We start from the raw sequence: 25,077 nt of genomic DNA, 5'->3' as shown, positions 1-25,077 counted from the left end.
CTTTTTTTAAAAAAAAAAACCTCAATTCAAAGAATACCTCTACCACGAATGAATCAGAATTATAGTAAAGACTGCAGGAATTTGGAAGGGGAGTCGAATGCTACAGGTATTATAAGGCCAGGAACTGTGTTTGCCTTGTTCAAGGCTACATGTCTAACTCCTTGCATACAGTAGGCACTTGGGTGAGTCTGTCAAATATTTCCTATTATGAGGATCTTCATATAGATTATAGCTTTTGAATTAGGCATTTACAGATGAGTTGAATTTCTACCGCTGAAGAGGAGAGGGAAGACCATCCAGGTGGTGGAAAGCATGTGAAACAATGCTAAGATGGAAAGAAAAGTCATGGGAAAGAAAAGGGCGGGATAAAATACTGTACAGAGTTGAATGAAGTCATTTAATAGATTATCCTTATGTTTTAGCTCATGCTTAGACTTGGTGATGGTTTGAGAGAAAGATGTTTTATGTTTGTGCTTTTATTCTTTCACATATCATTCTCACTCCCTGCTCCCAACACACACACTGTGGATTTGGAGAAAGAGCATTGCTTATTGATAAGGGTCGGCATGGGTTTTAGCCTTCATGCATTCTGAAAAAAATGATAACTGGGCACATTCACTCTAGGGTGCAGAGCTAAAGAAAGCTTTGCAGGATTCCAGAAATTTCATTTGACAGCATGTCTTCACTTTTATTCAAGATGAAACCTTGGCGAAATCTCATTATTTTGCTACTTCAAATCCGTAAAGAAGTTACTTGAAGTGCCCTCAAGAACACTAGCGTGGTGATTGTTAGGATGTCTGGGCTAGAGCACGAGGTCACTGGTCCTATATCCCCTGCGGAAATGCCGTCCCAAATGCATCATTTTGCTGAGTGTCCCTGCTCAGTGCCAATGCTGGTTTGCCTTCTGAAAAGGCCTGCTTCCTAGAAATTACCCTTCAGGTGACCCCACGGCACCCCACACATTACATGTTTAGTGATGTCACTCCCGTTCCCCGGGTGCAGACAAGAGACGCCTTAGAAAAGGAGGAAGTTTACACTGAAGGGAAATGGGAAGTGTTTATTTTCTGTCTCTTGTCAGAAGCTCAATGCCAGACACACATTTCAGGGCCCAGTGCACTGAACATGCACACGCACATGGACATTGGGGTGAGTGTGGAGAATCCAAGGGGAATGTGGGACCATAAAGAGACTGGAAGATAAGAGTTCTGTGTCATGAAAGAGCTTTAATTTGTTGCAAGGGAAAGGCCAGGCTTCACATAAAGGAGGATTTTGGGAAGATTAGAAGTACTAGGGCTGAGGATTCCTAAAGAATGTTGTAAAATTTTCCTTTCAAATACGATGGGTTCTCACCTTTCTGAGCTGGGCTAAGTTAGCACTGTCTTCCCTGAAAACCGAGGAATAATTCAAATGCCCACTGAAGACATTTGCACGGTGGCCAGGTCTGTGTGACCGCTTCATAGCATTCAAACATAGATACAGCGATTCTGCAAATCAAGGGCCCTGCCAGACTTCTTTTCTCTAATTCTTTCCTGGGCTTGATAGTGAATATTTGGGTTTGCTGAAATAGAAAGGAAAAAAAGTGTAATTCAGAAGAACAGTTAGCCAGTGATATGAGCACCTTGAATGTTTAACTGAGCATCAGTTACTTATCAGTAATTCAAACACCATTCTCTACATGACTAAAACTTTAGCAAAATTTATGTAATCTCTGGCCATGAGAAAGATAGGAAGTGTGTGTGTGTGTGTGTGTGTGTGTGTGTGTGTGTGTGTGTGTGTTTGTGTACTGGAAAAAACATAAAGAAAGTAAAAGATTTTTTTTTAAGTCAATGGGTAAATATTTCATTTTAAAGCATAAAGTCTTTTTTTTAAAGATTTTATTTATTTATTTGAGAGAGAGAATGAGAGAGAGCACGAGATAGAAGAGGGTCAGAGGGAGAGGCAGACTCCCCGCTGAGCAGGGAGCCTGATGTGGGACTTGATCCCGGGACTCCAGGATCATGACCTGAGCCGAAGGCAGTCGCTTAACCAACTGAGCCACCCAGGCGCCCCTTAAAGCATAAAGTCTTAATGGCATTTGATGTCAGGGGCTGGAGAATAACAAATATTTTGAACCTGTGTCTACTTTAGAATTACTTATTATCATTATTATTTTTATGAACTCCACTTACTAAAAAATTGAAGCAGCTCACATTCATTCAACAAACACTACTGAATGCCTCGCATGCCCTTCCAATGGTTGCCTAAATTTTTTGAAACTAGGTACCGAGTACCACATCAGTTAAAATTCATCATGGCACATACAGTGACTGTGATTACTAGCAGGGGACAATTCTCACTTGGTCTCTTAAGTTTCTGTGTTGTCTTGCAAATGGAGGTACAGAATGCCTTCCTTCTGGATTATCTTTTTAAGGATGTTTATATAGCTCCTGGTCTTGGAAGAGAAAAATATTATTTCCTTCAGGAGCAACGGGCCGGCATGCTTATTGCCCAGTATAAAAGATTTGAGTTCTCTAAGCTCAAGGTTCTTCTCTGAAACACGACTGACTGCGGATGCAAGTGTGTGGTCTTCTTCAAGTTTTGTTGTGGGAATTGGGGCTTGAGGAGTGGGTGCATATGCTGATGCTCTCTGCCTGTGAGTAATTCTGTGAGTAATGAATAGCCCTAGGACTGTAGGTAATAAACAGTCCTGTATCTCTGGCGCTGGAGTCTTGGGCTTTAGCCAGCAGTCATAAAGTGTGCAGATAAATTCTTGGTTTGCATGTAGGATAAAATTTCAGGCTCTTCACAAATCTGGTCAATTGCTTTGAGTATTTACATTTTATTCAGACAAATACTTGAGACAAACTTGTACTTTCTTAAGGTAAAAGATCTCTCTTGGTCTTTAATTTTCTGTTGAATTTAAACTTAAAAACTTGCCCGGGGAAAAGGAGTAAAGGAGATTGTAAAAGAAGGAAGAGGTAAAATGAGGTGATGGAAATACCAAAAGTAGTGAAAAAAGAAAAACAAGTCAAAGAAAAGGGCAGGACATAGATATCAAACATTTGTATGTGTTTAGACAATTTTTAAATCTGGGGTTCATCCAACGTCTGTGTTAGACATACTTTTGTTGAAAATACAGAGAAGCTATGGGACACCTGGGTGGCTCAGTCAGTCGAGCGCCCACTTGATTTTGGCTCTGGTTGTGATCTTGGGCTTCTGGGTCAAGCCTCAGGCTCCGCACTCAGTGGGGAGTCTGCTTGTCCCTCTTTTTCTGCCCCCTACTCCCGCTTGCCATGCACACGAGGGCATGTGCACTCTCTCTCTCAAATAAATAAATAAAATCTATAAAAAATGAAAATATAGAGAAGCTAATTTATCAAGAGAGAGGTGGCTTACTATTTTTCATCCATTTTTAAATGGCAAAACTTTATTCGCCATTCAAAAATGGAGAAAGCGGTGAGTAACTCATTTAAAATGTAAGCTGTTGAAAGATGAAGGAAGTGGCATTTTTCTGGTGTCCAAATCGTGTGATGCTTGTCCTAAATACTGCTGCACTCACCACTTGGAAGAGAAGATTAATCCTATTTGGAATATGCCATTATGTAGTGTGTAACTTCTTACTATTTCTTAATTAGAGAGGTATCAGTAAAAACTGCACATTCAGCTATTTAAATATTTGATACCTTTGAAAACCCATATCTCTTCATCTATTAGGCAAAATGGATTTATTTATAAGATCCTATTCATTTCATTAAATGAAAATAAAGACAAAATAAAGTGGAATGGACTGAAAAAATCACAGCCTAAGTCAGCGAGTCATTTTTAATGAGAATAAATATTGGATAAACATAATGCAATGTGACTGATTAAAAAATACTGTATAGAGTGATTTTTAAAAATCATGATGGAAATAAGGCTGCTTCCCCTTAAAAGAAAAGCATCACTGATTTCCTAATCAACTGAGAACACCCACAGGGGTAATTACAGGCCACTCTTTTCATTAAACATGGTCTGCAAAATCCATCTAAATCAAGTAACCACCCCGTTGATTAAAAAACCAAAAAAGCAAATCACTAAAATAATCTGATACATTCCTTATAAAGGAAATATGAGATGATCTGAGAATATCATATGTGGTGAAGGAATTAATAATACATCCAAAATTCTCTTCTCAAAATCTTTGAGTGGTGTCCAAAATGGTAGAACAATGTGATTTTCAATTTTATAAATTTGTGGTTGCTTCTCACCTGGTGTTCTTAGTTATCTCTTCAGAGTTGCTGTACTTCTTGGCTTGGGGCACAGAGTGGTGCAGGATGCGAAGAAAAGAAAAAGCCAGGAAGCTTGTGATCTATTTGAGAAGTAAGGCCAAAAATAAAAGGCAAAATAAAGATTTAGGTAATAGGACACGTTAATGCTAGAAGGAATGCCATCAGGTAGGATGTGATGAATTGCCAAAGAATTTTGCAAATGGTAACTGCTGGAATTCAAATAGGGGAAACTGCACTAGACTAGGGTGGTCCGAAAAGACATCAAGGACCAAATGGGATTTGATCCAGGCCTGAAGGATGAAATATGGCTCAATGAAGAGGGCAAAGATGAAGACTGATTGGCAAAATACCAATCAACTACCGTTGGGCCAAATCTGACCTCCAGACTGTTTTGGTACACCTTCAGAACCAATAATAGATTGTGCATTTTTAGATGTTGAGAAAAACAAAGAATGATATTTCATAACACTGAAAATTATATGAAATTTAAATGTCAGCGTCCATAAATAAATGTTATTGGCACACAACCACTCTCTATTTGTTGATATGTTTGGCTGTTTTTGTGCTAGGATGGCAGAGTTGAGGAGTTAAAACAGACACTTAATGGCCCACAAAATCTGAAACATTCACTGTCTAGATCTTTACTGACAAAGTTTGCTGAATCCTGGGGTCAGAAACTACTAGGCAATAATGGTGGAAAGAGATGTTGGCTGGCCTGTAATAAACCAAGCTGTGGAGATAAAGAGGAACCACTGAAGGTTTTGCTTATAGGAGGAAGCCACACTCTCTGTTTCCTAAACATATCACCTGAGCTTGCAAATGTTTGTTAAATCAACAAATGAACAAAATTTTTTAGGTTCCTAAGTGCTCTGTTGCTTTCTACTTGTTTTTTTTTTTAAGATTTTTATTTATTTAAGAGAGGGAGAGAGAGAGAGGGAGAAGAGAGAGAGCACAAGCAGGGTGAGGCAGACTTCCTGTTGAGCAGGAATCCTGATGTGGGGTCCACCCTGGGTCTCCCAGGATCATGATCTGAGCCGAAGGCAGACGCCCAACTGACTGAACCACCCAGGCGCCCTCTACTTGTTGCTCTTGAAAAGAAGAAAGGGCTTTTCTGTATGGGATGTGGCCCTTGACTCTCTCGGGTTGTCCCTCCTAACTTCACAGTGGTGTGCTGTGAGCAGCTCTCACAGACTTTGACAGTGTTGGACACAAAACAACACCTTGTGTCTGGGGACTTCTCCAAGAGTACATGTAGATGATCTCTCCTTGCATCATTCTTCTTTGGATTGCAGGGCGTTGCTCTTCTCCCACCTTTCCTCCAATAGCCAGACATAGCTACAGAAAAACTGAAGGGTTTGTGTTAACACAAGGAATTCGCAAAAAATAAATCCTAGCTCTTTCCAGAGGGTTTGTGAGAGCCAAATCATTAGAGAAAAAATGGTTCAGGCAAAACGAACTGCAGAAGGAGGCCAACTGTGAGACCCCGTCCTGTGGGTGTTCCCATCAGATCCACCATGGATGCATTTCAAATACTAGATTTCCACTCTAATATTATACGACAGTATGTCATCAGCCCTCACGAAGAGGTGAAATCTAAGAAGAGCGTACAGAAATACACATGGGAAGAACCTCCCAATAAAAAGAAAACAAACTCTGAGAAACGTGGTTAAGAAATATTGGACTCAATTAATAATGGAGCCTTCAATGGCCTTAGAGAAATCCAATACAAATCAAATTCCAACTACCTGCCAGTGCTTCCGGCCATATTTACTTTCAATTGATTATATTTTTAAAAGATCTTAGGGGGGAATTGTTTAGAGAAAAACAAATCTGGTCAAAACCTAGAACATTAAAGAACATCAATTTCAGATTTTTTCTTAATGAGAAACAGATTTTTTTTTCCCCTTTTTGGTTCATTTGAAAAAAAAAATGGAGAAAAGATAAGAACTTCCAATAGGGAGAGTAGAACTGAGATGAAGTTGAGAGGGAACATTAAGGGAGAAGGAGAAAATATATAGTATTTTAAAAATGCAGTCCTAAAGCATTCATAACTTGTTTTGGAGTTCATCCCAGATAAATACGAGTATAGTCAGGGATAATGATGAATTCTGGGTTAGAATTGTGTAAAGCTTTAAAAAAGCAGTAAGTTCAAGTCTTGGGAATGTAAAATGGATGACATTTTAGAATGATCTGCTATTCAAAATGGAGGGAAATGAAGCTTAACCCACATGTCAATATATTCCCAAAAATATATATCTAAAAGGGCCCATTCATAGACATACTTGGACACAGATATCAATATAGACAAGCACATGGACACTGACAGGATAGGCATGTGCTTTAGGATATGAAAAAGTTCTTAGGTCATTGCACTGTAATAGTGCAATGGTTTCTAGAAAAAAAAAAAACATTTCCTATTCTGGCTCAGAATGTAAAAAAAAAAAAAAAAATGACTTTCCCATAACATTGTATAATGGATCTTCCAGTCACACTCTCCTATGGAAGCATAATTTATGTAGTGGATGACAAGAAGAGTTTTATGATATCTGGAATTCATTTAAGATCTTTAGATGGGAAAAATTGAGATCCAATTAAAACCTTGATAAATGACTCTGTGTTGAATATAAATATATTAAATTAATATGTGTGCAAGATGAAATTGGAAAAGTTATGGGAGTCTTCATTTTAATTCAATTTCTATCAGGAAACTGTATAACTCTGAGAATTACTTCATAATGGGGCTGTTTACAATGAAGCAAAACTGAATTTAAATAGGACCTTTTAGCCCGTGACTGGTCATAAATCATGAGATCTCAGCCTTAAAGCACGTTGAGATCTCATTGGTGAAAGGCCTGTGAGGAGAGGGAAGACGGACCAATTGGAGCCAAGAAGGGCCTTAGGGAGACCCAGGTCGCCATAAGACCAGCCCCCAACGATCTTGCCATGAGGGGAAGAGAGGGCAGGTAGGTTGCTATATGGCAGGCTCCATTTTGTAGGTGAGATACAATAATGAGAGTCTTTGGTGGGAGGTAGTTTTCATGGGCAGAAGGTGTTAACAGCTTGGATGTATGGGAGATCTGGATGGGATGTACAGTGTCTTTGTTAAAGGACCCAGGGGCTGAGGGCTGATAGATACAAAGTGAGTGTACCTATCCTGTACACTCAGACAGAGAATGTCTATCTTCTACATATTTACATACTTGCCCTAGGTTTTGTATCCTAGTATGTATCTTAGGGGGAATACATACTTACCCTAGGTTTTCTGACTACTAAACTTAAGAGAAGAGACTAAATCTGAATGGTGCTGAGAGACTGGCTCCTAACATACTGGGCAGCTGAGTGTAGCAGTTAAGATGGCAGACCTGAAAGTCAAAACTACCCAAATTCAAATCCCTGTTCTCCCACTGACCAGCTGGGGATGACAACATCCATATCAATGTCGTAAGGATCAAATGGGTTATTGTATATAATTGCAAGGTGCATCCAGTCTGTCATCTTTGGAAATAGGTTTTTGGCTTAAGTCACGTAACTTGAGACTTGGAAAATTGTGCTACATCCATGGGCTAGACTAAGCTATTATTTTTTAAAGATTTTATTTATTTATTCATGAAAGACAGAGAGAGAGAGAGAGAGAGAGAGAGAGAGAAGCAGGTTCCCAAGGAGCAGGGAAGCAGGGAGCCCGATGTGGGACTTGATCCCAGGACCCTGGGATCATGACCTGAGCCGAAGGCAGACGCTTAACCATCTGAACCACCCAGGCGCCCTAGACTAAGCTATTCTTGTAGTTTGGCAAGTTGTAAAAAAAAAAAAAAAAAAAAAAAAAAAAAGATCCTGGCCATACCCTCCCTCATCTTCCTACAAATCTGGCCACACCTTCGTTCCCTAGTAGGTTCAGAACGTGTTTTTATTTCCATCCAATGCTTTTTCCCATCCAATTGCTGTCCATCTGAGACAGTGATTGTTATTGTTTTGTAAAACTTCTGCCCAGATTTATAAAACTTCAGTGCAGATTTATTGTAGAATCTACTGAGTTTGTTTTTAGGTTGTTATAAATTGCCTTAATTCCTATCTCTGTTTAGGCATAACTGTGGATGTCGATAAAAAAACAACATTTTGGGAAGTATGGGTATGGGTGAGTGATAGTTTAATTGAGAAGGCCATACCGAGACTTGATGGAGCTGGCAAAGTCCTCATTATGCCTTCACTTGGCTATACCCAAGTCACAAGATGCTAAGTGTTTGCCTCATCAATGTGTATCTTTCTGAGACATTCAAGGTGAATGGCAATCGCCCTATTCATCCTCTCCTACAAGCTATCTTTAGTCAAAAAATCCACCCCCCCCCCCGCTCCCGATAAAGAGCTACCATTTTGAGAGTGTTCGTAGTGCCAGGAATTGAGGTGAGTGGACTTACAAGCATCATCTCATTTAATTCTCACAAGGATAAATACTACTACGTAAAATAAAGGTTAAAGAGAGGTTAAGAAACTTGAACAAGGTCACCCACTAAGGAAATGCGCAGCAAGGTTGCTCACTAGAGTCAGCTGTGTTGTCACCCAGACCTGCAGAATTCCTGGAGAGAGAATGATGTGCTCTGCCCACCCTTGCCCCTCTCACCTGCCACCCTGCCAGGCTCCATCTCTCTTTCCTTAGAGCTTTGCTTCTACTTTGGTTAAGGACCTTACCATGTTATATTATCATGTATCTCTTATTTTTCCCACTTGACTGAATTTGAGATGATGTTAGAGACCATGAAAATCATTCTCTCATTCCTGACGGGTCCTGCAGTACCTCAATAAAGTTTTTTTTTCCCCTTCCAGTTAGTGGTAGCTCAAAGAAGGTTTATCTTCTAGTAGCAGCTCAGTAAATGTTTGTTGAATTCATAAATGAATAAAATACTGAGTTTTTTCTGGTTTACTAAAGATCATGAGCTAAAGCAGTGGTTTAAAATATACAGTCATAAAAAAATATGCAATCCTGATCAACCAAATAGAGGATACTCTTACTGAACTTACTGATCAGAGAGTTCTTACTGAAAATATCGCAGATCTCTGAAGCACACAGACGGGCTGGAGGAAGGAGCGGGAGAGCAGGGAGTGGTCCCTTAGGGAGACTGCAAAGAGGGACTTGCCCTGGGAACAGGTAGTCCATCCACTCTCAGTGTTTGCAGCACTTTTCCTGTGGTTCCTCCTGTTCTCTCAGGATTCTGAATGTTCTCACCAAGAAAACACCAAATCCCTTGAAAGTCTGGTTTCTGCCTTGTGGTTTGTGAGCCAATCTCATGACGTCACAGCCACCAGCAGCCCACAGTGCTTTTCCTGACTCCATGTAGGCACACCAGACAGGGCTTCTAGCAAGTGAAAGCTCTTTTGGGTAAATATTTTGGGCCTGGTTTTAAGATTTCTCTGACAGACCAAGTGGTGGAAATCTGTGTATATATACAGAATGCTCTCTCTCTCCCTTCCTCTGCTATGTGTGTGATGTCACTTTCCTCAGAGAAATAACTCTGTTTCTCTTAGCCAGTTCCTCGCTTGGGAATTGGGCTTTCCTTGTTGATTTTCACTCCAAAAGGGCTGCTAAAGAGGGGTGGAAAGGACCCAAAACATATCTTCTTCCAGGCTGCCTGCCTCTTAAAGCTGCTCTATCACCCTTTGTTTTATCACCAGAAACTTCAGGTTGGATGGTGAAGAATGGCCTTTCTGGATTTACAAGCCTTACAGGAAAGTTTAGATTTAACCTTGTTACTTAAGTTGCAACAAAGTTCATTCAAATTCTAAACTTGTAGCGGGGGAAGAACAAAGTCCTGTGCTTGTGGGCACAAACATAATTTATATACATATATAATCAATGTATATATATGAGAATATATTAAATCTTCATATATATTCTATTTACTGTATTTTTATGTATACACACCTTTTTTATAAACGCACAAGCTGAAAGCAAGAAAGCAATGCATACATGTCTGTGTATGCGTACCTACACACAAAACATACAGCATGAGTTTCCTGGCATCTTTTGATAGGTGTTTGTGCTCCCTTACTAGTGGCGAATTAATTAATTTTAGATGAGCTCATCACAGCAGTTTTAAGCGGAGCGCAGGCTCTATCGTTAAACAGCCCAGAGAGAATTTCATCTGCTACTTTTGAAGAATCCTTTGATGCGCCCAAAGCCTGTAGAAGAGTGATTCCAAACCCACTTAACTTTTTTTAAAAAACTGTGAAATGTCTGCAAGGGGTTCTCTGATCTGCTAGAGGAGACCGAATCGAGGAGAAGAAAGGCCGCTTTCTCTCCCCAGCAGGACCCAGATCCCTGCCTGTTGCCGAGCAGATTTCGTATACGTTGAACCACAGAACGTTTATTGAGGGGCGGGCGGTGGGGAAGAAGAGAGGGAGAGGCAGAGAAAAGAAAAAGTAGCAAGCTTCCAGGGGCAGCCGCGGGAGACCGGGACGGCACGTAATCCGGGGGCGGGGCCTCGGGGGCCGCTAGCCAGTGGACGGGCACGGGGGCGGGGCCGCGGCGCGGGGGGGCGGGGCCTGTGCCCGCGCAGCTCGCACGGCGGTCCCCTTATTTGGATCTGCGGGAATGTGGGCTGGAGCGGTCCAGCAGCGGTACCAGCCTCCAGCCTGTCGCCGGGACTGCCCCTGACCCAGGCGCACCCGCTGCTTGGTGGCAGAAGGGCCGGCGGAGCGCCATGGCCTGCATCCTGAAGGTAACGACTGGGATCTGTGGCTCGGACGCGTGGTTGGCCAGCCCCTTGCAAGGAGTCAGCCGCGGTCCCACCGCATCCTCATCTCAGTTGTCTTTTCCTGGCATTGATTTTCTTTTTGTTCCTTTGGCAAATGCATATGGAGGGAGATTCTGAAACATGCAGCTGGCACAGCTTCTCTTCCCACCATTCCTGCCTGCTCGCGCCTGCATTGAAGGAGCTGCAGACTGTTGGCTCCAGGGAAGAGTAGGGCTGTGTGCCGAATAATGGGGATGGCAGGGAGGGGAGGGGTGCTCCCGCGGGTCCCGCGGCTCCGTTGCCTGAGGCCTTTCAGGGGCCAAGGAGAATGGAGAAGAGTCGGCATGGGTTACTGGTGGTAGAGGATATAGCACTTCGACTGGGGGTGAGAGTGAGCAGGGGGGGGTTCTATTGAACATTTGATCTCGTGAAGACAGAAACTTCTGAGTTTACAGGTAGTCCCTTAGGAATGAGTTTTCCGTGAGATCTGCTGGCTTTATGTGCCATTAACCTAACTTTGGAAAAGTTCACAGAAGGATGTTTTTATTAGCAGAGAATCTGTGACCCTCCTTAAGCACATAAATTTGAACAGACCCAGTGATTTTACTCCATATTAGAGTCCGCTGGACCACCCCTTCTTTGTTGAGTTTTCTTTCTCCAAGTTTGGTTTCTTAGCCTGGACCAAGCATCGTTCTGGGTTTACAGCTTTGTGGTGTCAGGTGGAAGGACGTGGGGTCAGTGCCTCACTTGAGAACTTCTCATTCAGCAGGGAGAGGTGTTTTATTTGTTTTTTGTTTTCATTTTTCTCACTCCTGTCTCTCCTCGCGACTAACCTGCCTGACTCCTGACGGCCTGAATCATAAACGTTCAGGGCCTAAAGGTTTCCTGGGCCTTGACTGGAGAATGCAAAGGCCTGTTTGTTCCAAGGTTGGGGGAGCTGTGTGTGATAGAGGAAAACACGAGGAAAAGATTTTCGTTGTTGTTTATTGTGAAATAGCACTTGTTTCTCTGTTGTTATACTAGTTAGCTGTGTCATCTTATACCATGCCTTGGTATTAATGATACAAATAAGAGACTAACCTAGGAGTAGTGTTGGTTTTTTTTTCCTTAGAGTAAAGGAGGTCAGATATTTCCTCTGACTTTTCTGAACTTCCTCTCTTTGGTTTTGGAACATTTTCTGGGACATAACAAATGGTAGCAAGATCAAGAGGAAATACGTAACACATCGGTATTACAGTAGGGGATTTTTAACTTGGAGACTCTTAGTGTAAGGACTGAAATAAGAGTATGAGTCATTCTTTACTATTTATTATATTATTAGCTGAAAGAGAAATTGAGGAGGATGACATTTATCATTGGCCATCTTCTTTGGGTTTCTCCCTGCCTTATCTTGCATATGTTCCAAACATTTTTAACTCATACCCCAAGCTATACATGAATCTGATCCAGACTATCTTTTCAAGCACCTCACATTGACCTCAGACATTTGGGGGCACATCTGAGTCCTCCTTATCTTTCCTTCAGTGAAATTCATCTGGGATGCAGACAGGTAAACTTCAAAGAGGTTTGGATTCAGAAAGACCTTGGTCTGAATGCAGGTTCTGCCCGTTGCCACCTGTGTGGCCTTGGACAAATTACTTAAATGTCTCTGAGTCACAATTTCCTCAATGTAAGATCAAGGTAATAGCATCTACCCCACAGGCTGCTGTGAGAATAAAGTAAGATAGGGGATGAAAACTGCTCTGTGGCATAGGCATTAATATGTGCCACTTTTTTCCTGACATTGTAATGATAACTACAGTTTAAGAAATCCTTAATATATCCTCTGCCTATTTCATATAAATATAACTCTCATTCTTACATCAGACCCTGCAAGGTAACATTGTTTAAAACCCCATTTTACAGATGAGGAAGCCAAGGCTCCTCAGTTTAAGAGATTTGCCCAAGGCAGCAGGGTTAAGGTCAAAGTGAGCGTGGGCTTAGACCCAGATCTGCCAGCTTTTCTTATACTTTAATGCTGTTCTCTGTACTTTCCCAGGTGACCACTTTCTAAGATGTCCTGATACCATTCAGAATCCTTACCACATTTAAGAAACAAAGTACCTTTGTGCAGTGATGGTCTCGATGGCCTGTGGTAGGCCTTTTCCCCTTCTGGTCTTTGAAAGTCCACACATGGTGGAGTGGAGAGTCTGGAGACCTGGATTCAGTGCAAGCCCGACCTCCTGTATATGATTTTAGACAGTCACGGCAGCTCGCTCATTTTAGAATGCAGAAAATTATAATAATTCTCTGGCAGGATTTTATGAAGGTAAAATGATGGACTTTTTTTTAAAACAAAACATTTTCTGCTACATGCCAGCCCTGGGCTTGGCGTTGGCATTACAAGATGTATGAACCATTGACTTGGTTCTCAGGTGGCTTACAGTATAGGAAAGGGGATGGAAAGTAAATGAACGTTTATGTTGCAATGTGAAGAGTAACAGACCTGTGGAAGGCATACTACAGCACTGAGGGAGAGAGCAGTGAACCCTCCTACTGATAGTCAAGACAGGCTTTCCATGTACCGTATTGGAGCTAGGTTTTGAACACTGCATCAGATTTACTAGCGTGGAGCTAGTGTTTTTGGAAGATAACTTTTGAGGCCATGTCAACTTTACTCTGGGGGTGAAAACTAATTTTCTTAACAGATTTTTGAGGTTGATTTTATTTTCCATTTTTATATATGAGAAAACTGAGATAGAGGTTGATTAAGATATCCTTACGGCCTACACAGTAGTGACCCTAAAAGTGGGGATCTCTGAGTAGCTAAGAGGAGAAGCCCATGCCCTGGCAGCCAGGGAAGGTCTTTTGCAGCACATACAGCTGTCCCCTCGAGGTACTGTGTATGGGGAAGGCCCATTCTGCCCCTGCACAGAGCTGGCTCTCATAACAGAATGATGATTAGTACCTCAATAATCATTTAATTGTGAAATACATACTCACTCCACATCGCCTGGGCTTTGAAGCCAGAACTATGTGGGTTTTAATTAGGGCTCCACCACTTACTAATTGTATAACCACAAGCAAGTTTCTTGGTTTCATTGCTCTGGTTTCTGAAATGGGGATGATCATGCGTTCCTCAGTGAGAATATCTGCACATTAGAAAGCATAGGCTAGTTATAGTTTAGTAAAAATGAGTCTGAGTCTTAGGATCCTTTCTTGCTATGCTCCTGGTTAGGCAGCCCTCCTGGGTGGCTGTGCTGTTGTGAATAATTAAGGCAAGGACCAGTCTTTTTCCAAGGAGTGTTTTAAAAGTCTTGGAAATTTTGATAGACGAGAAAGATATCTCATTTGTATTTATTTGATGGCTAGTGAAGCAAAACTTTTACATTTATGTTAGTCATTTGTTTTCCTTCTTCTGTACATTATAGATATTTAAAACTTTCCTGTAATAAAACTTGTTTGTGTTTTCTTTTATGAGTTCTACCTTTAGTTGGCAGGTATGTTTTTGAGCACAGTATCTGGTGCACTTTTGATATTTAGCAGTATTTGATGAATTGTATTCAGTTGCCTTTGTATCCAGCACTAAAGGGATCACTGAGTGGACATGTAGACACAAGACACTTATGAGTCATTTCTGCCTTAGCAAAGATCACGGTTTTGCCAGGTTGAGGAGACCTATGAGCACAAAGCAGTTAGACAACACGACAGGTGCATGACTAAGCCACTGCTTTCTTCCCTCCCATTCACCCATCCCCGTATAATATTTACTTAGATGGATGGGAAATTGGATGACTGGTGATACCAAGTTATGAACTTGGTGTCTTCTCCTCTACTTTTCTTCCCCCTGCCCCAGACTTAATTCTTCACCATATTGCATCAATTATATCTAGAAACATCTCTCAAATCTGCCTATTACTCTCCATTCTTCCTCTCTCTGCCTCGCTCAGGGCCTAGTGTTTGCTCTGTCTTTTGAAGTAGCCTCCCTTTCTTCAGCCTCCCCCAGATCTTGCCCGTCCTCCACATCACCCTCATGGTATTGTGCTAAAGTGCAGTACTGATCAAGCCATTTATAGGCTTGAATGCTTGATCTGGCCCCCCAGCCCCTGGGAGATGAACCCAACTGGGGTTCACATTCCCTCACCATCTTGCCCCTGCACACGTGCCTGACCTCACCCCCTGCTGCTCCCTCACCCATGTCCCTCACCCGGACACTTACCTATACTCATCCCAGGTCTGTAGATGTGGCACTTGCTCGTGGCTCCGTGTCATTGTGGTACAGCAGTGGGATTAACAGCCTTGGCCGTTAAGCTTGGCGACCTGCTTCAGCAGTAAAATCCATCAGCCTCTGCTTCTTCAACTGTGGAATTGGAACAAAAATAGTGCCTACTTCAAGTTATGGGGAATAGATGAGCTAATTCTGTAGAACAGAACCTGACGTATCATAAGGCCTAGATAATCATTAACAATCCGTTGCTGTTGGCATGCTGTTTTCTCTGCAGGAAATTCCCTCCGCTATCACTTTTCCTCCAGCGACAAAAGCTGTACTCATCTTTCAGCTCCTAGGTCAGTGTCCCATGGACGGTGAAGCCTTCCTGTGCTTTAGCAGTCTTCCCCGTGCTCCCGTGTTCTTAGTTCTCATCTTGTAGCAGCAGCTATTACCCTGTACTGTCAGTTCGCTGTTTGCCTTCCCGACTCTTCTGTCTGGGAACTCATCGAGGGCAGGGGCCTTCAGTAGGTCGATTAGCTAGTGTTTGCTGAGCACGATGAGTGAATACTGCTAAGGGTGCGGGAGTATATGGACAGAGATATGGGTGGCTGCCCAAATGAGTCTTGGGGACAGTAAAAGCCTTGTCTTATTCAACTTGGTATCCATTAAGAACCTGCTTGGCTCTCACTGAAGTGTTACCTAAATATTTGTTGAGTGCCTAAATGCATTAATGTATTCGTTTTTTTGTTTTTTGAGATGCCATTTCTAGACATGGGCCTAACCTGTCCTCTTTTGTAAACAGATGAATTCTTCATGGATATAGCATGGGTTTTTCACTCTAACATATAGGAAGCAGGTTAGAGCTTATTAATCATTTTGCTCCTTAAATTCCTTCTCGTTTTGTTTCTGGTGCATCTGTTACTCTGTTTCCTATAAAATCTGGAGCTAATTTGAAATCTGGAGGGAAGGGGAAAGGGGCACTGGACTGGAAGGAGGAGACAAGGCAGTGCAGGAACGGCTTATCTTTTGTTATGATCATTTTGGTTCTCCAGGTTAACGGAAACAAACAAAAAAGCAAAAGTAAAAACAAAAACAAAAAACCCAACACCCACCATCCCAATTTGTGGTTCTCATCCTATGAGGTCTCAAAGTGTTTGAAAACAGTCTGGCTTCGCTGAGTCTGGAAAACCACGGAGACTTCATAGATACACAGATTATAAATCTGAAACTCTAAGATCACCCCAGCAAGTGGAACAGACAAGGCACTTGGTCTAATAAATCTGCTACGACGTTTCTTTCTGCTGTGCAGGGGATGCCGACATGTCGGCTGGGGTCCTGGCTCATTTTCAGTCTTAAGGTGACTGAACAGAATGCTTTTGCAACTTCCAATTGCACAATTTGGGGAAGGAGTTTCTTGTGGAGAAGCAGTGCTCTTTGGATGAACTGAGAACAACGGCAACGATAATAGTTGCTCTTGAACACCTAGAGTGGTAAGGCTTGGGCCTGTGCTGAGTGCTTTATAGACATCATCTCGTGCAAACTCGTATTATAATGAAGACGCTGAAGTTCGGAGAAGCTGAGTAGCTTGTCCCAGGCCCTGTGGTTAGTAAGTGGTGAAGATGGAATTCACCTGGCTCTGTGTGGTTATGTAGTGTGTCTTTTGCCTTCAGCGCCAATTTAAGTGAATGTTTGTGGGGACTTGTGTTTATTTCACCCTCTTCTACCCAGGCAGCACTCAGTCTAGACAGCTTCCCAACACCCGCCTGGTCGGGATCACTTTTAGCTGTGTTGTCTTTCTCTGTTCCTTCTTCAGAGTTTCCTTTGTGACTGAGGAACTAGGGGAAATAGAGGGGCCACAGAGACTGGGGAGGTAAGAAAGTTCTAATTCTGCCTCCAACACGGAATAGCCCTTTGAGCCTGCGCAAATCACGTGACCTCTCCCCCTAGCCTGAGAAACCCACGGGTCCCTTTGGTGGGGGAGAGTGAAGGAGAAGGGGGTCGTACAGAGTTGGATTTCCCCTTGGGCCAGGCTTCAGGGCCCCTCCACGGCTCTGGGAAGAGGCCCTGGATTTTTGTATTCATAATTTTATATTCATTTTTCTTAAAGAGACTCACAAATCGTATAAACTTCAGGCTCCCCAGCCTGGATCCCCTCTGGGGCGGTGTTGGTGTCCCAAAGAGTTAATGCTTGCAAAGGCAGTCTTCAAAGCAGAATGCACCGTACACATATGGCAAAACTATTATTAGTATTATTAATAGTTAGATAACAGCTTGAGTCGAGGAAACCTGTCTTGGGAACTGGTGGGCTTTAAAGAAGGGTTTAGATTTGAGGAAAGCAGAGGGAGCCTATTAAGCTTTCCAGTCGATGACGGGGAAAAATTATGAAATCTCCTCCCCAGGAGGAAAATTTCTATCTGTTTGTGAAAATTTAACAGACACTTGTGCCTGAGGGCTGGGAGTTGGAGGAGTTCTTTTCTGTTTCCTGGCTTCTGGGAAAAGTGGAGGAAGGCATTTTTCTAATTGGAGAGAGTAGATTTACAAGTGCTACCAGGATCCCATTACAGAAAGCTGCAGTTAGCTCCTGGTTATTAAAAGGCTCATTATTCAGTTTATGGATTTTCCAGATCTTGTCCATCCCCGGCCGTTCTGATGTACACCTTTTATGCATTTTACTGCCAATTAGCACCTCCACCAGAGTCAGGAAAGGGAGAGGAGCTAAACCCCGAATTGTTTAATTCCTCTCCTTGTTAACAGCTGTGTCAAGGGTTTTCAGCAAGAAGGTGGTTATAGAAATGGCCCAAGTGAGGTGAAGGGATTATCTGTGCTTTCACTATTGTTTTCTTTTCCCTCAGCTCAAGGACTGAGAGTAGGCTCTGGTTCTGATTTTAAACTGATTTAAAGTTTGCCTCATCAGAGACCTTGGCCCAGGGTATCCCAGAGATTCAATAAACAGGAGCCTCGGGGTAGGTAACATTCTCAGAGAGGCCCTGTGCCCCTTACCCCATCTTCTCCGGGCCTCCTCTCATTTCCTGTGTGATGTGGAGGGGTGGGGGCTCACAACATCTGGTGCTTGGGAGGGTGGGGGAGTTAACTCCCAAAGAGATGGCTTGGGGGCCAGGAAAGAGGGGTCCTCGTACTTGAGTCATTCTAGTATTTGTGTAAAAAAGAAATGTGTGTCTCGGCATATACATAGTCAATGTAAATATATAAATAAAAATATATACCCACATTCATTCAATCAATTGTACCTTCATGTTTACTCAGATTTGAAAATTCTTACACATAAAATCTTTCTTGGAAGGCACGTCTCGCTAATTTCAGAGGATGTTTTTTGTTTTGTTTTGTTTTGTTTTAGTTTATGTATTAGCTGTGCCTTTACCGGACACAAAAATAAAAACCTCTTTGGTTTGTTATGAAAACTGTCTTTGCATCTTGCCCTGAGAAGATTCTGATCACAAGGGGCTGGGAAGCAAGTTGTGTATGTCCTGCATTGGAAATGAGTCATGATGTGGGATTAGAATGTGCACCTGGAGCTCATCTTAGGTTTCAAGGACTAGAATGAGCAAGTCAGTGTTCTTGGGATGATCCCCGTCCTTGGGACAAGTGGGATACACCCTTGCAGAGAGCAGGGGCTGCCATTCCTGGCCCTGACCGTTGCTGTTCCTGGTGGCCCCACCAGTAGACTGGACTCTAAAGAGGGGTGAAAGTCTCTCTGTGAAGGTTTTGCCTAATCAAGCAGGGGAAATGATAACCGGGAAAGAAGGGCTGTTCTCTAGGGTGCGGGTGGTAAGAGGATTTTGGGTGCAGAGGTCAGAGCTGAACCAACGCCGAATCTGAGTCCAGCTTTGTGATGAATATGAGTCGTGATGGTAGTACATTTATTTACTGCAGTGCTGTCCAGTAGAAATCTCATGCAGCTCACGTACGTGATTTTACGTTTTCTAGGAACCACGTTAAAACATAAAAGCAAAACGAAAGAAATAAGCAGAATTTACTTGAATAACATATTCTGTTTAACCCATTACGAATTCTTTATATAATAGAGGAAATTAATAATCCCTCTGTAACTGTAAAGACTATAGGGCATCAATGATACTGAAGTTATGAATATACAGATTATGAAGAATTAAATTTTGACTCCTATATAATATATCCCAAACATTTTCATTTCAACATGTAATCAATATAAAAATCAATGAGATATTTCTATATTTTTTGTTAAGTCTTCAAAATTCGGTGTACATTTTGCCATTACAGCATATCTCAATTTGGATGCTAAATTTTCATCAGGAATTTAGATTTTATAAAATGTACAGTCAAAAAAATAGGTTCACATGTTCAAGTTGCTCCAAAGATGCTCAAAAGCTTTCCAAGAGTTGAATCGAGTATTAGTTTTTAAATGTAAATAAAATAAAATGAAATTTAAAAATGTGGTTCCCCAGTCACAGTAGCCATATTCCAAAGTCTCTACGGCCAATTGTGGGTGGTGGTTACTGGACAGGACAGCACGTTTGTTCAGGTCCTTATCCTCGCCATCGGAAGGGACCACTAACTGTGGGGGCATTGAGAGCAGTAGAATGGGGTCGGGGGAAGGGTTGCCTGCCGGCTGGGGGAGCACAAGGGGAGGGCACTCCTGTTGGTCAGACCTTTGGCAGCCGAAGGGAGGCAAACGATGAGCAAGTCATGAGTGCTGGACCCAGGGACACACTGGAGCCTCTCTTGAGCCCTTGGAACTTCACCTAAAATGGAGTCCGATTGGTGCCCTAGATGTGGAGCAGCTGTGAATTCTCCCAAGCGGGGTGCAGCTTTGGTCTCAGTGTGGTAGCGTGAGCTCCCGTTGGCTTTGAGGTCAGAGACGGACCGTATATACTTTGATTGGAGCTATTCCTTTGCTCCAGCAAGGCGGTCCACACATGGCAGCAATCTGGACATCCAGAGTAAACCGCATGTCTTAAGTCAAGAGAAGTAAGGTGATTGGCGTTCCTTTGTACAGTTTGCTTATTTTCCCCTGCTTGTTTGTGTGTCCATAGCTTCAGCAGTGTGCCAGTAGCTGTGTGTCCAGTGGTGCTTAGCGCAAATTGGTTTGTAAACCCACAGCTCTTGTTCGGTCTACACTTGTGCATTGCGGGCCTGCCCTGCTCCACCTCGTCTTCTTGGATCGTGCGATGAACACCTCATTATACTAATGGCAGTAGCTGCCTTTTGCCACGTGCCTTCTTTCGGGCAGACAGCCTGCCAGATATTTTGCAGCTATTTATTATCTCACAAGATTTCAGGATGGGCATTATTTACTTTTGTTGGACTGACAGGGGAACTCGGGTTTGTATAGCTGAACAGTTTTGCTAACGCAAGAGTGCTAGACCAGGATCCTCCAACTACAGCCCTTGGGCCCAATCTCCTGTCGCCTGTGTCTATATAGCTCTGTGTGGCCCGTGATTAAGGATGGGTTTTGCATTGTTAAGTGGCTGAAAAAAAAAAATCAAAAGCAGAATAAGAGTTCATGAGGTGTGAAAATGTATGAGATTCAAATATCAGTATCCATAAATAGTTTTTCTGGAACACAGCGGTGTTTATTTGTTTCCTAGTGTCTATGTGTGCTTTCACGCTACAATGGCAAAGCTGAGAAGCTGACATTTGGACTGCAAAGCCTTAAAAATTTGCTGTCCCTTTGCAGATAAAGTGTGCCACCCCCTGTGCTGGGCTGTTAAATTCCTCCAGCAGACGGTAAGAGCTGGGGTCAGGGCCGGTGCAGGGTCTCCCGTGGATCTTCAGCTCTCGCCCAGGGGCCCCACACTGAGGAGGGCAGAGGGATTTACTGAGCATGCAGCCAAGCACTCCATGTGGAAGAGGAAACGAAAGCTTAGGGAGGAGATGTAACTCTCCAAAGCCAGATGGTGGTGTTGGAATTCAGACTCCAAAGCCCCCCAAGTCTGTGGCTTCTGACAGATACTCTGACCACGAGTGCTGTTCAGCTTGAACTGCACCAGGACCCCTGAACGGCCTATTTGACCAGAGATTGCTAAACCCCACGCCCAGAGTTTATGATTCTGTAGGTCTTTCTTGGGGCTCAAGAAGGTGCATTTGTGACAAGCCCCCAGGTGATGCCGATGAGGCCCATCTGCGGGGCCACTGTCCTGACATCCTACATCCCACCCAACAAATGGTTGTTGAGCTGTGGAAGGCTTCAAACACATGCGGTGACCCACAGAAACTGAAAAGAATTTAAGTCCGTTTAGAAATTTAAGTCAAGTGCGTTCTAATAAGCTTTTTCGGCATTGTAATAAATTTGATTTCTTCCTTCATTATTCTCGTTAAACCCCAAGCTTTCTGCTGCTGTGGGGCTCAGGCCACCATGAATATTGAAGCACATGTGCCTCTGTGTCCAACAGTCAGGGGCTGGGGGGGGTGAAATGAACCCCCACATGGGTGGCACTCCTCCTCTGTTTCTGGAAACTCAGTTTCAAAATCAGTTTATGCTGGTTTATAAACCAGGACTTTGGTTCCTGCCGTGATTTATGTCAAACCCTTTCTTGTGCTCTGTTTCTGCCCCTGCACTGCCTCCCCCGCCAGGTCTGTTTCTCTGCTGGGGGTGCAGGAAAACAGCTTCTGTAGTCAAGTTATACTGCCTTTGGTCATGAAAGGTAATGCATTAGTGCTAGAGTTCACTATCTTAATCATTGGCTCTACTCAGTCTCATATTTAAAAAAGTCATTATTTAAGGATTAGGAACGGGGAGAATGAAGACTGTCGGAAGATGATAGCTTTCATTTTTTTTGTTCATGTTGATGATTCACAGCCTTGTTTGGGATGTTAATAAGTAACACAAAGCATTGGTAACTGCTGATTTAATCTCTCATAGGCTCATATTGGCATAAAGAAAATAAATCTCTAAGGTGTGCCCTTTTACTTTCTCCTGGCTCTCTGTTTCCATGCCGCTCTTCACTGTGCAGCTCATTTTTCTGACCCGCCCCCAGCTTCATCTCTGGCCTCTGAACCCCTCCCCAGTACAGTTGTTATAGGGATCCTTAGTTAGAATGTGTAAAGAACCATAATCTCAGCTCTATAGAAGGGAAGCCTTACAGAACTCTATTATCAAGTAGATAAAACCCTCTAGCAGGGTCCCCGGTTATAAGCCATTCCATTAGGCATTCCCTGGGAAATGTGACTCCTTTCTACACCTGCTATAAAACCATCAGTATGGTGTTCATGACAGCTTAGGGATGTCATCCCGAACGCTTTTGACACTGCCTGGAGGCTGACTTTACAACTACTCGTGTTTGCTCTTTTATTGCTGACCTTCTCGACCTTGTAGCCCCTTCTTTCTCCCTATTTCTAGGAGAAAATTCATTCCCCAGAAGCAGGAGTTACCTGCCCCCTTTCACATGCTGCCTTATTTATTTTCCTCTCATTCTTTCAGTTGGGAGTAAGAAAATCTCTCTGTCCTGCTCTGGTTTATGTCACTTAATTTTTTGTTCCTTAGCTGGTTTAATGTTTGTTTAATTCTGTCATGCTGTTTAACCCCAGCAGCCTGGTTCATGGCTTAAGCTGAGCCAAGATTTCTGCTTGTGACTTCTAACTTGTTGATAGAGTAAGGTTTGTTTTCCTCTCATCCATGTTTGACCCTTGGTATTAAAACCTTATTTAAAGAAATGACATCTGAACCATACACCACCCTAGATTTCTGTATTAGAAAAATTGAAGTTCACTGTATGTTCTAGATTTGTGTAGGTGAAAGGGTCTGTATTTGACCTGTTTTTCCCTCTTATCTTCAGCAAATAGAGGCTTGTGAAGAGGAAGTTTATCATCAAGCACTTAGAGAGTACCCAAGTACAGTGCCTGAGAGGAGGGGTAGGGGGCATGGAGATGAAAGAGAAGCTGAGGATTTATTTATTTTTTTAAACAATTTTATTTTATTTATTTATTTTTATCTTTTTTTATTAAGAAACTCCACAGCCAACATGGGGCTTGAACTCATGACCCCGAGATCAAGAGTTGCATGCTCTACCCACTGAGCCAATCAGGTGCCCCTGAGAAGCTGAGGATTTAATTCCTTTCTAAGGGAAAGTGAGTCTGCATGGATGATAATATTAATTGAAAAAATAGCTTACATTTACTGAGTGCTTACTGTTTTTATTGAGGGCTTTATATTTTTGCATTGTCTCATTTAGTCAAGCTCATAGGGTAGATTATGAGTTATAAATTTCCATTTAGATGAAGAAATTGAGGCTTAGGGAGGTTGAATAACCTTCCCAAGATTGTACAAAGCAGGGTCGGGGTGTGGGTGGGCAGGATTTGAATCCGGGAGCCTGGATGGAGTAAAATATATGTAATAGAATCTCTTCCTATAGTCATACGTGGACAAACCTATTTGTAACTTGCCCACAATAATAATAATAATAACTTTAATGAACATTTATTGAGTATAAACTTTGTGGTAGGTACTGTAAGGCATACACGTGATTTCCTTTATTGTTCAATAATCCTATTAGAAAAATATTTTAATTATCAAATCTGTTTTGCTTGTGAGGAACCCTGAGGCTTAGACAAAACTCATCTTCTTTGCCCAACCCCATGGCTAGTGAGGAGAGAATTTGTGTGACCATATTGTTTTTATTAGCTATTTTACTATTATTTAGAAGAAAAATTTTTATTAAGTTTTTATTTTAGTTCCAATATAGTTAACAGTGTTATATTAGTTTTGGGTGTACAATAGAGCGATTCAGCAGTTCTAAATATCCTTACTCAGTGCCCATGATAAGTGCATTCTTAGTTCCTTTCACCTGTTTTACCCATCCCCCACTCATCTCCCCTCTGCTATGCTTTATTTTATTTTATTTTATTTTATTTCATTTTATTTTATTTTTTAAGTAGGCTCCATGCCCATTGTGGGGCCCAACACACAGCTTGAACTCATGACCCTGAGATTAAAAGTTGGATGCTTAACTGACTGAGCCACCTAGGCACCCCTGATAGGTTATTTTAAATGAGTACCCTCTTTTAAAGTTTTTTTTCAACAAGAACATTTTTTTACTTGAAGCGTACCTCAGAATAATGGTTCTAAAAGATACGTATAAAACATTCCATCCAAGAAAAATAGAATATATATTTTCTTCCAAGTACACACAGAAGAACCCCCTGGTTAAATCACGTAAAAAGAGACATAAGAAATATTACGAATTTAAGAAGACTAAAATCATACCAAATATATTTTCCAGCTATAGTGGTACAAAACTAAAGATCAACAATAAAACCAACTTGGAAAATCTACAAGGTAAATATTTAATATTTAATATGTAAATATTAAACAACACACTACTGCACAAGCAATGGGCCAAATAAGAAACAGCAAATCAAAATATGTCTCAAAACAAAAGATAAAAGAAAGCCAATATTCCAAAACCTGTGGGATGCGATGCAGCAAAGGCAGGTGTTCGTGTGAAATTTATGCTATAAATGCTTGTATTAGGAAAAAAAAGTTCAAATAAACAACTTAATATTATACCATAAGGGACTAGAAAAATAAGAAACTTAGCCGAAATTTTTTAGTAGAGGCAGGAAATGACAAACAAAAATCAGAATTAAATAAAATGGAGACCAGATTAAACAATCACATAACATTGAAAGTTATGACCTGTTTTTCCAAAAAATATTGTTATTAGCTAACATTTATCGTGCACTAAGGCCTGGGCACTATTTTCAGCCCTTCACACTTACTAACTCATTTAATCTCTATTTTCCAGGTAAGGAAACTGAGGCACAGAGTGGTTAAGGTCACCAAACTATTTTTGGCTATGGAGAAACCCAGACGCTTTGGCTCTGTTGTCTGTGTATGTAATAAACATGCACATGGCCACACACCCTGTTTTTAATTGTTGTTTTTGTTTTTTTGTTTTGGCTTTTTTGTTTGTTTTTTGCC

At 42.0% G+C, this 25,077-nt stretch overlaps 1 protein-coding gene across 2 annotated transcripts in view; it reads left to right on the top strand.

The window, feature by feature from the left end:
* Positions 1–10,838: 10,838 nt before the first annotated feature.
* Positions 10,839–25,077, top strand: part of ST6GALNAC3 (ST6 N-acetylgalactosaminide alpha-2,6-sialyltransferase 3) — a 515,010-nt gene continuing 500,771 nt past the window's right edge. For both annotated transcript variants that reach the window (XM_073896492.1, XM_073896491.1), the window contains exon 1: positions 10,839–10,957. In XM_073896492.1, coding sequence (XP_073752593.1) covers positions 10,940–10,957 — 18 coding nt within the window. In that variant the 5' untranslated portion in view covers positions 10,839–10,939. The remainder of the gene's footprint in view (positions 10,958–25,077) is intronic.

This window comes from Callorhinus ursinus, unplaced genomic scaffold, assembly GCF_003265705.2.
Source record: "Callorhinus ursinus isolate GAN/ISIS: 27379988/994484 unplaced genomic scaffold, GSC_fseal_2.0 scaffold9, whole genome shotgun sequence".
Lineage (NCBI taxonomy): Eukaryota > Metazoa > Chordata > Mammalia > Carnivora > Otariidae > Callorhinus > Callorhinus ursinus.
Note: the sequence above shows the minus strand (reverse complement) of the source record. Positions and strands in the feature narration are given on the sequence as shown.